The sequence below is a fragment of the Fulmarus glacialis genome, unplaced genomic scaffold (assembly GCF_000690835.1).
Source record: "Fulmarus glacialis isolate BGI_N327 unplaced genomic scaffold, ASM69083v1 scaffold41267, whole genome shotgun sequence".
NCBI classification, from domain to species: domain Eukaryota; kingdom Metazoa; phylum Chordata; class Aves; order Procellariiformes; family Procellariidae; genus Fulmarus; species Fulmarus glacialis.
In genome coordinates, this window is record NW_009225828.1 from 10,690 (window position 1) to 26,237 (window position 15,548).

Below are 15,548 nucleotides of genomic sequence, written 5' to 3' on the forward strand. Positions count from 1 at the left end.
TTAAAATCTCCTTTTGATTTAAAAATATAGGAAGTTGTAAAATGAATGTTAAGGTATAGATGCGTATAGTTAAGGAACCCAAACAACCTTAGTAGTGTCCTGGAGTGCTATCATATAATAATCATTCTTTTCCTCCCCGAGTCATTTGGTATGCTGAGAGTGTGCATGCTGGACAGAAATCGAAGCTACTATAGTTACCTGTTCACTTCTTGCAACTGCAATGTAAAACAGAGTAACTTGCCTAACAATTGCTATAAACGGACATGTTTTAATTCTGGACTGGGAAAGGAGTAGGAGCAGACAGTAACAAACCAGCAAACATGGTTTGTTACTGTAGCTGGACTAATGACTAAAAACTTACACACTTGGTCCTCTCTTCTTGCCGGCTAGGTAGGTCTTCATTATTCTAAGTAAAGATTGTCAGAGTACAGAAAAGAAGTACAAAACTGAATGCAAAGGAAACATTTCCTCTTATGACTTACTTAATTCAGTAAAGAGTTATTTTTTTTTTTAAATGCCAAGTCTTATAATGACTTCATCATTTCATAATATATACATAAGCAGAAATGTACAGAATAACCACCATCAGTTTTTGATAGGTTTAGAGTATCTCGAAGTGTGACTTACTTAAATAATATTTAGTTATTTAATTACGGAAATACAATGAGTTTTTTTTAAAGAAAAAAAACAAGTGGAATTTAGCAAAAGTATTGCTTCAATGAAAAGTAACTTTCCATTGACACACGTCCATCAAAGGAAGAATAAAGATGCTCCTCAGCGTACTGGTTTTATAACGGTCAATGTACAACAAGGATATCTTGTGACCTTATTCCAATCTCAGCCCTTAGGTACCTAATTTCAGCTCCTGTTTTCTCTGAGAAAAATTATTTAATACAGTTCATTTTGAAAGTTGTTTGGGGTGACTTGCACTCCCACATTTTTCGTTTATCCTATACAGCACTTTATTGCCTTAATGGAAAGGCTATGAAGATATTTTCTTCCAGCATGAGATCAACTACAAGCTGCATAGAAAATGAGCAACAATTTATTTGTCATCTTTTTGTAGTTGTTTTGTAATGAATTTTTCATAGTATATAACTGAGTACCTAATCCTACTGTGTTGTTTTCCTTGCATGCTGGTGCATTTCTAGTACTGCAGCCAGTTTATAATTTTCTGACACAAGTAGCACATCTTGTGTCTGCTCTCAAGAGAAGCCACAGCTACCCTGTGCTTCAAATTCTCTTGCAACCATTTTGGGTTACGCCTTCTTCACCCAAGAAATCTCTGGAGTGAGGAAGTCTTGAATGGACAGTGTTTTATCCTCTGCCTAATTTACAGTGATATTTCATGGCCTTGAGACAGCATCTGTGTTCCCAGAAGATGGAGCATAAGAAGTGCACTTTGGCTGGGCTGGTTTTGAGGGGGTAGGGGCCAGTGCCACACCAGGGGAAGGGGAAGGCCCTGGACACTGCTCGTGGCAGGGATGAACAGTGTCATTCCTTGGAAGATGTAAGGAAAGGGAAACAAATCGAATGGGCTTTGGCAATGGTCCCAAACAGGTTGAGGAAGAGAATTATCCACATTAATGATTAATGATGGCAAAGCTCATTCAGCTTGAAAAGTACTTTCTATAAGTGCTAAGTGCTGGCATTAAAAATGTATGCATTTTCATTTCAATCTACGCTTGGCATCTGCAAATGGAGGGGAAAGGGAAGAGCCGACAGTGTCATTATGGCAACACTAATACCTCCCTACAGCTGAAATCGCAGTTTGCCAAGGCACGCAACCTAGGACCTGGTTCTTGCAGAGCTCAGCCTACTGTGGTTGCAGCTAGTGGTTCTCTTGAACTGCTCTACCGCCCGCCCTGCAGAGCTCTAAGCGAAGGCTTGGAAACCTTCTGCAAGTCAAACCATCTACTAAGTGAACAGTTGTCTTCATTGAATCCCTACTGATAAAGAGGAAGACATCGACCATAATCTATCACGCATGGATTTTTTACACATGTAAAACTTTAAAAGATATCAATTACCCAATCTCTGTTTTTCTTTTCCAAAAAATAGACCTGTTGTCTCTGTTTGAGTAGGAGACACAGGGAAGGGGAATCTGACAGAAATGATTTGTTATGCTATCAAGGTGGTGGCATGCTGCTGCCAGAAAAGCTGTGTACCACAGCAGCAGAAATTATGTGGGCAGGAAGAGAAGTTTTTGCTGCAATCAAGCTGCGAGAGGTAAAATCTAAAATGTTAATATAGGTAATAGGGTCTGTGAAAGGAGCAGAATAGATATATCGAGAGGCAGAACAGAAAGAGAAGAGGCTGAACGAGTAGACTCAAAGTCTGGACCTCAGCAGCTACAAGCCACATGCAAAGGGTTAGGCCGGAAACGTGCTCGCTGATGGCCCTGTTTGATGGTGGGGTTGGAAGGAAGAAGCGGCTTTGTGCTCTGCCCCGCAGTTAGGCACGCTGGACTCGGCAAGGTCGATGCAGCCCTTTGCCTTCCCAGGCGGGTGGCAAGTCGGCAGCTGCATACCTTTTGCAAGTTCTGTCTGGAAATAGTACTTGAAGTCCCTGTGTTGCCAGCTTGCTGCAGAGCGTGTAATCCTTCTCGCCTCCCACCCAGCAGTACGCTGAGCTTGTTTTGTGTCTTCATTTCATTCTGCTTTTGGTCTAGCCTCACTCTTTATGCACATAACAGAGAGCTAGGGACCTACTTTCTGTAATTGTTTCCAGTTTGCCACTGCCAGCTGAACTCACAAGCAGGGTGGGAACATCACAGGGTGACCCATCTGCTGGAAAGCAGACCCTCGTTTGCTCTTTCTGTGTAGTGTCAGGCTGGTAGAAGTTGCGTGGTATTTGCAGAGAGAAGGATCTCTCTCTCTCTCCATCGCTCCCCTTGCCTCCCCAGCAGGCACCTATGCCGTAGCTCTCACCTAGATGTGGGAAGTGTGGAGGTGAAGGGGGGTGGTTGCTCTTCAAGAATAACAAGGTTTGGTCTTAATTTGTCCTTAGTCTAAAATATCCACCTTGTTTCTCTGTTTTGTTGATGGTCGTGCTGTGCACTACTGTGTTAGATGCTACGTTTTCAGTTATGACTTGGGTAAAATGCTGTGGTTGCTAGGGGAGAAAAGTATTAGTATTACCAATATTTATTATTCGGTCCCCATGGAAACTGTAGTTCTTCTGGGAGTCCTAATTCTCACATTTTTCCTTCCTATGGAAAAGATACATCTTTAACCATGAAGTTCAGATAGTTATTTTCTAGAAATAGAAGGCAAGATACACCACTCCCTTTTGCTCTCTGGTATGCTTGACAGATGTCTGTCTATGGGTAGTTACTGCTTACTAAACTGTGTTGTGGTTTCCCGTTACATAAAGATTTTTGGAGTGTGGTTAATCTAATTTTATCTTGGTAGTGTTTTATTTTTTTTTTTCCCCTCCTAGCTCCCTGTTTGATTTGTCCTTTTCCCCATTATTGTTATTTTTTAATTTGCTGCGTATTTTAAATTGGGGAAGAGTTATTTGATGGGGAAATTAACTTACTGTTTTCAATTTAAAGGTATAACCATGGCAAAAGCTGTGAGCATGGTCCATGGTTGTAAAAGGGACACAGTAGTATATGTTTTTTCAAAGCAGTTTGAGTTCTTTAGGTTTTCAGAGAAAAGCTGTTAAAATACTGAGTGGTTTGTTCTTGGTGGGATAGTTATCTCAGTCTTTGGCTCTCTTACAGTGCCTAAAACAGTATGTGGAACTTTTGATCAAAGAAGGTCTAGAAACAGCAATCAGCTGCCCTGATGCTGCCTGCCCAAAGCGAGGTCATCTGCAAGAAAATGAGGTACACTTTTACTGCAAATAGGTTTTTTTTTTCTTTTCTTTCCAGGATGTTTAAATGTGTCTTGCTCTGTATGTTACAGCTGCCATTGTTGCCAACGTATGTTTTTAATAATTCTTTAAAGGTCAAATATTTTGTCTCCATTTGTTGAAAATGCCTTAGATTATTGCTGTTCCTAATTGGAAATTTGTCTTTTCCTTTTCCTTCCTTCAACAGATTGAGTGCATGGTTGCATCAGAAATCATGCAAAGGTATAAGAAGCTGCAGTTTGAAAGAGGTAACACATGTAACACATTGCAAGGCTGTGGGAACGCTATCACTCCAGAGCGATCCCATAAATCAGAATCTGGCTCTGCACATGTTCATGCAGTACCATTGTGCATTAATTGTTTGGTCATCACAAAAAAAAAAAAAACAAAAAACAAACAAAAACGAAAAACGTTGTTTCTGTTCTTGCCTGCGTGATTCCCAGAATTGCAACATTCTGGGAATAAACTAAGGAAAGAAAATTGCTATGTATTATATTGCTCTATAACTAAGGGAGGGAGTGACTTCTATTTCGAGCTTTGCTGTTTGAGTTGACTACCAGTACCTAGGGGCTGGGGAGGTAGACTGACCCCTTTTACGGAGCCACCATTATCTCCTGTGATGGCATCTGGTGCAGAATTACTAGGCAGTTCTGTGTGTAATGATAACATGAACCTTGTTAATTTTTATGAGGATATAAGCTGACTGGGTGCCTTTGGGGATCTGGAACTGTGTGGCCATAGAGAACTTAGAGTAAGGTTTTGCTGAGGGCAGGACCCAGCCTAGAAACCACTGAAGTCATTGGTGGGTGTTTATTGACTTCAGTGGGCTTTGAAACATGAAATGACTTACCAGTAAGCAGCCTCCAGGAAAGGGATGAAACTGTATAACAGTCTTATGCTATTGTTAATCATGTGGTTACATTAGGGCAGAGGCCAACTTGAAATAGAGTCCTACTGGGCAAGGCACTGTAAAAACACTTTCTGATGGGTTATACCTGCATCCTATATGCTCTATTTAACTTCAAGTACAACTGAAGAAAAATACAACATCTCATTCTCAGAACAAGTTTAGTTCAGTGAATGAAAGTGGGCAATTAATTCAAACTCAGGAAACTCACTTTAGTTTGGTGCCTGTTTGTAAAGCAGGCCAGATTTATGTCTAAGTGGGTAGCATAAATTAAAAGGCTTCTTTTCAAAATGTGTGTCTTCAAATGCCCTGCCAGTCAACCTCAGCTGAAATACATTGTTATGGAAGACTGGTCTTGTAACCACCTTTGAATTTTGTTCTTTTATGCCCCTTTACAGAAGTGCTTTTGGATCCGTGTCGGACTTGGTGTCCATCCTCTACTTGCCAGGCAGTTTGCCAGCTCCAGGAACCTAGCCCACAGGACCCTCAGCTGGTCCAGTGCAAAGCCTGTGACATTGAGTTCTGCTCTGCTTGCAAATCTAATTGGCATCCAGGTCAAGGCTGTCAAGAGAACATGCCAATCTCTTTTCTTCCAGGAGAAACAAGGTAAAGTATTGCAAAAGATCAAGTATTTAGAAACAAAACAGTCTATCTTTGAACAAACCGGAGTATGAATAGTAAAGAGGCGTTTTCCTGATATTTTGTTTTAAAGCTGTTTCCTTCACTTAGCTATTCCTGTTCCTTTAATGCTGTGTTCCAAAACTGGATAGCTCTTGGCAGCCTCACTGCTTGCCACCATTCCCGGCAAAGCACAAAGGAGCTGCTTGAGCCTCCATCAGCCGCCCTTTTGCCACAGTGGGAAAAAGATGATATCCAGGCAGCTCATGAGCTTCCCTTCAGAGACCATCTCATTGCTGCTGCAATTCTGGACAGCGTGAGGGTTGGTAACATCATGCCAGACAGTGATTTTTAGGATACCCTGTCAATTATCCCCACTGGTGCACACTGGTGAAACTGCTTCAAGCTGTTTCCACTGGCATACTGCAGCCAGTGGATAAGAAAGGTCGTTGTGCATGTGTTCTACTTAATGTTTGGGCTTTTTCAAAGATTGTATAGCAGTTCAAGGTGTCATTGAAGCCCTTAGACTTAGCTACTCATAACTTGTCTTCTTTCAAGCTTGCTGTAACAGATGACTAGCTAGGATGCTGTCTTGAGTTCCTGGTCAAATACAGTAACTTTTGCATATGCTTTTTGTGTGTGCTTGACCAGAACTGAAGCTCACTAAACTTCATGGCAAGATAAAAAACTTTATTTATTTTCCTTTAGTATTTCGGTTGCTTTTAGTTTTTATTTCATGCTTCATTTTTTACTCCATTTAGGTTTGTTTTTTCATCATTTTGAGTCATAATGTGCCAGTAGCACTTTGTGCTGCCATGCATTTGGAGTTTCATATACAGTTTATGGATTCAAAGCATTTTTCTGTAATATGATTGCCCCTAGTGTGACTAACGAGTGTATGTCCTTTCATCCTGCTGTTGGGCAAATCAATCAACCAGTCAAGGGTCAGTCCTGTTTTCCAGCAAACTGTTGATTCCCCATCAGTTGTTCTTGTATCTCCCACTGGCAGTGGCTGCAGGAAGTGTCATTTGTTAAGGTACATTTTAGTTGTTGGTGTGCATAAAGCCTGCATATGGTAGAAACCTACTCGAAGGAAGTAAATGTTCTTCTAGTGTTTCCACATTCCCCTGTGTTGTGCCCACTATGTGAGGGGACATCCTATGGTTTTGCACAGTGATGCAAGACAAGAAGAGGCGGTGCTGACCCTAACCCATGAACCATGACTCATTAGGACAGTGTTAGAGATGAAGAGATCAACTCTGAAAGAACGGCATGCCCCAAAAACCTCTTGGTTCCTGATTTGGAAGGAAATCCCTAGGGAGGATCCTCAAAAAGGGCAGAGACAAGCAATGTCTACCCGGTGCCACAGTCCGAAGGAATGTGCTCTGGGCTTGTTGTGCCATCAAGGGATTGCTTCCTCTTCTTTTCTGAGAAAGAAGAAGGGAGGAAGAAGGAAAATGATCTAGACTTACAAAGCATTTAGATGTGAACTACCTGCTCCTCATCTGATACATACCGGGAGAAAACTGTATAATATCTGTTAGTATCACTAGATAACAAAAACAGTTGGTAAAATATGTGGCAGAGAAAATGTCCTGACTCTTACATAGGCACTGTAGTCATTAAACACTTTTTTCTAGAGATATGTGTGAAAAATAGAGTATAGCCAAAATATCTGAATAACAAAACTCAGTTAAATACCTGGATCTGTACTAATTTCTCATTTTTTAAAAAATAAAAAAGTAGGCTTATCTTCTTAGCACGTTTCTTAGAAGTTCTCTTCTTCATGGCCACACACCTTATTAATTCCTCACTCTCTCCCACAGTTCAATTTTTAAAATGGAAGAAGATGATGCGCCAATCAAACGCTGTCCAAAGTGTAAAGTTTACATTGAACGAGATGAAGGCTGTGCCCAAATGATGTGTAAGAACTGCAAACATGCCTTTTGCTGGTACTGTCTGGAATCTCTTGATGTGAGTACATGCCAGAAGCTTGTAAGTTCATTGCTTTGCCATCTAGCTGTCTCATTAATCAATTAAATAGTAGCTCACTAGCTTCTGCCCAGCTTGGTGGACTGCAACCCACCAGAGCTGATGCTGGTAATTTGATAGGATTTGTATGCTCTGTTTTCCTTGTCTGACCTTTGTGATCTTAGCATTTTGCCTATGTGAGTCAGGAAATAATCATTATAAAGTAAAATTTTATGAAAATGTTGTCTGCAATCTTTACATGCTAGCTAACATGGGTTTAGGGTTTTTTTTGCTTTTTTTTTTTTTAAATAATGCTTCATTTAGTACTGACTTGTCGACGTTCCCCTTCTTGAAGGAGTTTTAGGATGAGTATAGCAATGTTTTCAGTCTGTGGAAGTTTATCAGACAAATTTTAGATTTGATGCGTCACCATGCAGGAGTCTAGCAATCAGATTTGTTTACCATTCATTATATTCTATGGGACAAGAAATAGATCTGACATATGAAAAAGAATACGATGTTGTCCTAACACCAGGAATTTGTCAGTCTATAAGCTGCTGCTGTCATATGTTTATGTTTTTTTTAAAATCAGCCTGTTATCATGCCCAAGAATCAGAGTATATACAATACACAACATCTGTTTCCATGTCATCTGTTTTATTTTATAGCATCGTTAACAATAGCAAAGGAAATGTTTTAGGTTCCCGAAAGCTACTCTGACTATTCAAATCCTGTGTTTGTCCCATTGGAATGCTTTACTAACAGTCCTTAAGTCACAGGCTTCTCACGTGGTCAGTTAAAAAGCAGTGTTCCCTTGGTACTAGGCCTGCTGTCTTGGCTGGCTTGCGAAAGGATGGCAGGACAGATAGGGACATCATGTCTCAAAAATCTGTATTGTCCTTTTATTCTTCAACTAATAAAAGAAACTAAGTTTGGGAAGTCTGCGGTACAAGTATTCATTTTCCGTTGCTCTTTCTGTATGTGTGTAAAATATATACAAAGGGCAGCTTATCTTCTTGGATCCTCTTGCTAAACTCCATACTAGCATTTAAATATGCAGGTTGAGAGCCCTTGGGAGAAGAGTTCATTATAGACATATAACACATGCTAAACAAACCTGTTTGTGAAGACACTTAACTGTAAACAAAGTACTTTGGAAAGGTTGGACCTGGCCATATCCACCTCACTAAGCTTTGATCTTCCTGTACAATTCCTGGTTATAAGTTCTCAGTAAATAGTATTTTATAACTTGAAGAACAGTTTGTACTTCTGTTTATTACCTACCTTTTCATTTAATATTTTGTAGGATGATTTTCTCCTTATACACTATGACAAAGGACCTTGTCGAAATAAGCTGGGACACTCCAGGGCATCTGTTATCTGGCACAGAACACAGGTAAAGCTCAGATCTTTAAAAGCTCTGTACAGGTCTACTGCTGTCATAGTGCCTTCCTTTGCCTTACTCATTTTAACACCTTAGGGTAAAATTCTGTGCCAAATGGTAACTAATTTTCATAGCAGATTTAAAGAGGGCAGTAGCTTGGAGAGGAACAAGTAGCTCTCCCAGAGAGGACACTCCTTGGCAGAAAACCAAGAGAACTGAGAACTGAGAACTCTGCGTTTGCAGAGCCAGTTAAGTGACATGGTATGTTCTCAGTAAACAAGGAGGAAAAACTGGGTTGCCACCATCCATACTATCAACAGGGGAGCTCATCCTGCAAGGGATCTTTAGCTCCAGATCCAGAAATGGAAGGGAATTAGCCTGAGTATGCTCAGTATCTTGCAATGGACTCCAGTTGACTCATTCATGTAGTTTGAGTAGAAGGTAACCCAGTAGTTCCAAACACAGATTCAAACTGACAATTACAAAGAGTGTGGGGATACCTCTTGTAGTCTAGATTCAGTCTTGGTGGACCCAGCATGAATGCTGGTAGTGGAAGAGCTCTCTGCACTACTTAATGCATACAAAATAAATGCCAATGTGTGACTTAGTCCAATCTACTGCCTTTACAGTCACTTTAGAGATACAGAGACATTCGGGTACCTGAGTCATCTCTTCCTAAATTAATTGTGTGCCAGTTGACCTTAGCTTGAGACGAAATGCTTTTTATGAAGTACAGATTTCTTTCCATTTGAGCATAAACCCCAAGTCTAGAGAATAAACCCCAAGTTCTGGACAAACAGCTAAACTGAAATAAAAGAAGGATCGCACCCCTCTCCCTCCACATACACCCCTGGGTGCCTGAGCTATGGACTGGGTTTTGTGTGGCTTACCCAGTGGTATCTTAGGAAGTGTGTGGGTACATACGCTTTCCTGATATACCTGTAATATGAGGTGATGAATCTGATATTTGGAATCTGTTCTTAGCCACAGCAGTTAGTGCAAATATGTTTGATAGACAGTATGTTTGATGTTCTGGTCATTGCTGAGAAAGAAAGTGATAATTCTCCACCAGTCAGGTTATAATTCTGCTAAACCCACTAAAGCCAAATCAACATTGCAATCGTTTCCTTATGTTAAGTTCCTTTCAGTATTTATCCAAGGCAAATTGAGGTGAGCCTTTGTTGTTTGTGGATTTAAAAAAAAATATTTGTTTTGGCCAGAGGGAATGGCTTGATGCTGAGTAGGGCAGCAACTTCTTCAGAAGCAACAGAACCAAGTAGAAAATGAGTAAGTAATACTCAGCAGGCAGTTTTGTTTAAAAAACAAACAAACAAACAAACAAAAAACCCACAAAAAAACCCCCAACAAAATAAACAAAAAAACCTCCAACAAACAAAATGAAACTTAATGAATTCTTTGATGGCACATTGAGACTGAAAGGAAGGTGTAAATAGGTATCTCATAAAAATTACCAGTAGTCAGTCGGGTCCACTGCACTGCTAACTTCCAGCTTGGCTCTGTCTGACCAGTGCCCTCTTAGTCTGGACCGCAGAGAGCTGGGCAAGGGCATGCTGTCTCCAAAGAGTACAGTATGGCAATAGTTGCAGCTCACAGTTTTTAAAGGAGATGAGAATTTAGCTTTGGTTTATATCTGTAGTAAATAAATGCAAAGATTAGTAAATGGAAGTTGCATCAGATTGTCAGCACCTCCAAAAAAAGAATGAGTAATGAAATGTGTACACCTCTGAAGCTGAAAAAGAAATTGCTCTTGGCAATAAATTTGTTAGGGCAAGGAAGTTTAAGCTCCTTATCCCTGGACAGCCAAAAGCCAAGATTGAAAGAATTTGGCATAGAAGGAGGCAGTCTGAGGGTGGTGACTGCTGTCCCACAGCGCCATCTCCCGCAACCAGCCTTTCCTCTCAGCCCCTCCTCTGAAAATCCCTGGATAGTGGAATTGCAAAAAGAAATACATAGTAATCAGAACAAGAAATTGTCTGTGGCCAACAAAAGTACTAGTAAATCATCCCGTCTATACTATGGCTAATTAAATATTTGCCAGCTAATTGAAGTGGCTTGTCTAGCCCTGGCTAGAAGAATTCGTAATGAGTACTGCACTCTAATTTCTTTTTGCCTTCTGTTGTGAGGTTTTGCTAGCAGATTAGCATGCCACTCCTGCCTTCATTATTCGAAATTATTCACAGACACTCTCGTGAATAAATATAAATTATTTTCTCAAATAATTTGCAGGCATATTGTTGCAGCATTACTCTTCAGCTGCCTGTGGCAAATGGGAAACTTCCTCAGGCAATGAACCTCAACTTGAATGTTTTTTTAATAATTTTCCAAATTTAAACTCTGTAGAAACTAACAGAGTTTGGTACACCATCAGGATGGGTAGTTCTGTGGTCCTCTGCCCATGCTGGGAAGAGGGTGATCACTAAATGTCAATGAAAAAAATGCTTTTAGATAGAGTTAGGTCATGTCCCCTGAAGCAGCAGGGTGAGCTCAGGTCTGACTGCAAAAAGCCATTTGACATATGCAAAGTCCTCCTATAGTCTATAGTGTTTGTAATCTGTGGCTGAGATTCCCAAGCTTGTGTTCCTGCTGGTGGGAAGTTTGTGGGAGTCTTCCCAGATTCTCCATGAACAACATCAGAACTTTGACTGATTCTTTTTGGAGCTTTCTCCAGCAAAAAGGGGAGCACCTGAAAGTGGGAGTCTCTAACTGTCTTGTGGGTTTGATCCTGATATTTAATATTTAGATTTGATCAAGAAAAAAGTATCTAGTCAGTTGCTTCATTCGTTCTTTGAGATACATAGCAAAACTCAAAAAGGCAAATAACCATCTGCATCGCTTTGTGTGATGAAGTTGAGTTGTGTGGCTGCGGTTCTGACTGGAGCAATGAAACATGAATGTTGGCTCTCTGGTTTCACTCAAGTTTACTGACCGCAGGAGCTGACTGTAGCGTACGCTTGGGGGGAAGTCCTGGCTCTGATAAGGTCAATGGCATTTGCTGAGATCCTTTTGAAGGACACTGATGATGCACTGGCGTCAGCAGAATCTAGACATTTGTTACCCCTAATGCAATGCTATTCCTTTCTCTTGCAGGTGGTAGGAATTTTTGCAGGATTTGGTCTTCTACTTTTGGTGGCCTCCCCTTTTCTTCTACTTGCTACACCATTTGTTCTGTGCTGCAAGTGCAAATGTAATAAAGGAGATGATGACCCTCTACCTACCTAGACTGAGAGAACATTGGACTCATCACAACATGTGTTTTGATTTTATTGTTGCTGTTGATGTTTCCCTCTTGCACTTACATTGCTGTAGCCTTACTTGACCCGTTCTGCTTTTCACTGACACCCAGTCTTGGTTCCAGGAACTGTTGTTACTACTGTTGCATAGATCAATTGATAATAGACAAGGAGGGTAATGGAAGGCAAGTTTGGTGCTAAAGGGAGACCATGGACCCAGGTAGCTATCTGAAATGAAGAGGTGATACTGCTAAAAAAAATGCAAAAAGTTTCTGATGCCCTGCTGGTGGACTGGGAACTGTGCTGAATGACATCAGCAAAACAAGCTAAAAATGCATACAAATCTAAACTGTCTACATATCTGTTCGCTTGAAAATTTGTTGTCTATATATTTAAGTTGCCTATCATTTAAATCAGATAGTCAACTTAGTGTGACTTTACCATGCTTATTACACATCTGTTTTTGTTAAAGCCATCACAATGTCCTTTTTAGTATCTATTTTTCCAAGTATAACAAAATCAATAAGGTGCATATAGGCCATCCTATGCCTTTCTTGAAATCTGGGGAGGGTTAGAAGGACAAAGTTGGTCCTGTTGCCTTCCAGGAATTTTTTGAAGTCTTAAAGAAATTTGTTTGATTGAAAGCTACATTTTAAAAGTGAATTGATAAAGCTGTAAGGTTGAGTGGTGACACAAATCTGCTATCTAATCAAGGTTCTTTTAAAAATGCATTGATGGTATTGATTACCGCTGGACCACTAGTGTTTTTCTGAATTGTTATTTTTTGCTGTTGTTTAGGGTTCTGCTACACTTACAGGGCTATGTAACTTCTAATCCAGGTATCTTAATCTTTTTATATATAGAGAGAGATATATATAATCCTATTTAAACCAAATGTGTAAATAGCTGTGCTATTGAAATATTTTGGAAGTTCAGGATAGTTTGCTTCTGTCTTTAGGGCAATTATTAAAAAATATAGGACTAACTTTACTATTTAGCAGACTCTTGGGTTATCAATGAATCTTTCCTTTTAAGTGTAAAAATATATCAGGGTTATCCCTGTAGTTAATAATAAAAATACCTGGGATATTTGTGGAAGTTGTACTTTACATTTAAACTACTTAGCCCATTTTCAGAGTTAATATTGTATGATGTATGGTGTATGCTGTTAATAACAATGCTGTGACGAAACAAGTTTTCATTTGAAAAATAATCACTTGACTTGATTTGATAGTTTTACGGAATTCACAGTGCTGTGTTTCCAGGGTAGTAAAGTGTGCTAGTCAACATACTATTAATCATTGTAGTTTCTCTTTAGAAATACTTTGTTGAAAACCATTTTGCTATGATTTTAAAGCCTACAAGAATTTGACTAATAACTTCTTGCCATGAAATATGAAGCATCTGAAGCAATGTGTATGTCTGTGTGTAGTACTGAAGGAAAACATTCTTTTGAATGGCTTGTGGACTGAAGTTTGACTGTCGTTTTTTCATCATCATTTATTTCTGTGCATTATCAATGTACTGAGATGGATGAATATGTTGAAGCCAGGATAACTTTGCACTGAAAATGTATTAAGACCCTTAAATGCAACTGCTTCTGGCTGCTGTCACAGGCTGGGAGTATGTTTTCATAGCTCAAGCGTAAGGAACCGACTCCTTTATTATCTTTCGTTTTATACTGTCTATCTGTTAAATAAAAAGACTGTAGGGTACAATTTTGAAAAGGGCCACTGTCTTTTTATAAAACTACTCTTGAATTTCTTCTCCCCCCCCTCCTTCCAAGTTTAATGGTATCCAAATTCAAACTGTGTCTAACCACAGATTTTAGATCTGGGAGCTGGAGGTTATCTGCAATTCACTTACTTGGCTTGATTTTAATGAGTTCAGCCATTGTAACGTGAAGAAAAAGGATAGCTGGTTTCCAGCAAGTTTGAACTCCTTGAGCTATCTTCGGATTGTTTATGGTAATGCACAGTTCAGATCTTTGCTTGTGATATCTGGTTTTGTTATCACAGTATTTTTAGTATTTTAGCTATCTTTGTTATTAAAAATTGCTTAGTTGTTCAAAGGTATCTGTAGGGAAGTCTGGATAGTGTGTTCGATCACTGTTTGCCAGCCCCCAAAGGGCGTGTGGAACAGTGCTGAGTTCAGCGGGCGGTGAAGCGGTTATCTCACGCCGGCTCTGGCAGCAGCTCAGTCCATCTCCCTAGAGGTGCCCTAAGCTGAGCACCTGGCTTCTCCTGAGTCATAGCTTCAGTGTGCAGAATAATGGAAACCCTTCTGCGAAGGACAGCTTCCTGGAGGTAAGCTTAAGCTATGACCTTTCATCCTTGGCTCTGTAATTCTATTTAACTGGAGAAAGAAAAACTGGACAAAAGGACGTAAAGATTTCATGGGTTGTTAATTTTCTAATTGGGAGCACTAAGGGATTTTGCTGTATGTGGCAGTGGCTCTAATGACCAATTCTACTACTGGGATAATAGGGAACAGCAGAGGTGCACTGGCCTGTTAACAGTACCGGAGTGTCCTGGTATGAGGTTTATTTTCTCTGTGCCTTTCTTAGGGACGGCCTTTATGTGGCAATATAGTGAAACTTGAGTTTTCCACGGTACTGTGTGGCCAGTTAATAATCAATGTCAAAATTAATGCATTTCCAGATTTTAAAAAAAAGGAAAGAAAAAGAAGTCCTTACAAATACAGACTTTTTTAATGATAGTTTATAATTAATGCTCAGAGGTAGCATTATATATAATCAGAAAACTGTACTTCTGTCGGTATATCTCTGTCCCCGATCTCAACATACTTGAATTGCTACTGGACATTTTTATGATATATCTCGTTTCACATCCTGGCTGTTGGGATAGACTATATGCCTACGTATATTTACCAAATACCTAATTCTTTCAGGTTTACTAAATGTCATTCCATCTGTATTCTTCTCGGGGATTTTTTTGGTGGTTTTTTTTTTTATTTTTTTTTTTAATGCTGTTTTGTTTCCAAAGTAGCAACTTCTGGCGGTGACGTATTGAGTTTGGGGCATTTTTATGTTACAGCTTATATTGATAGTGTGACATTTAATACCCTGAAATTGAATTGTAAATACATTATTTTAAACTCTGACATTTAAGCCCCCTGCCATGGAAAAGCGAATGTTTGTGTCTGCTGCTTTTCAGATGAAATTCTGTTACAACAGCTTTGACTTCTTAGATTTTCACCAGAAAAATAAGATGCACTGCATGATTTCTGTTGCTTTTTTTATGGTTATGCTATTATTTAGAGTTTTTGCATTGTCTTAGTTGCTGTTTTTAATGGAGTTTGTAGCAGTACATCATTTGCATGTTCTGTTGGGGTAAAGCAAGCATGGGACCGAGTGTGGAGTCCAGACTCCAGAGGCTTTGCATCTCCCTAGACTTGCCATTCATTAGTTGGGCTGAAGTCAGTCCTGAGAGAGGACAGGAGCATAGCCTGCACCGACTGCAGTGGCAGCAGCATTGAGTTTTCCCCACGTGACATTGGACAAGTCACTTGATCTTCTCTTATCTCAATTTAACCATCT

The 15,548-nt window shown here is 39.8% G+C and overlaps 1 protein-coding gene across 1 annotated transcript; it reads left to right on the forward strand.

The window, feature by feature from the left end:
- Positions 1-3,727: 3,727 nt before the first annotated feature.
- Positions 3,728-12,399, forward strand: RNF144A (ring finger protein 144A; the record flags this gene model as incomplete). The annotated part of the gene is made up of 6 exons (XM_009582607.1): positions 3,728-3,832; positions 4,046-4,106; positions 5,164-5,371; positions 7,210-7,357; positions 8,661-8,750; positions 11,847-12,399. Coding segments are annotated over 6 exons (744 nt in total), but the record flags the coding sequence as incomplete, so codon positions are not given.
- Between the last annotated feature and the right edge of the window lie 3,149 nt (positions 12,400-15,548).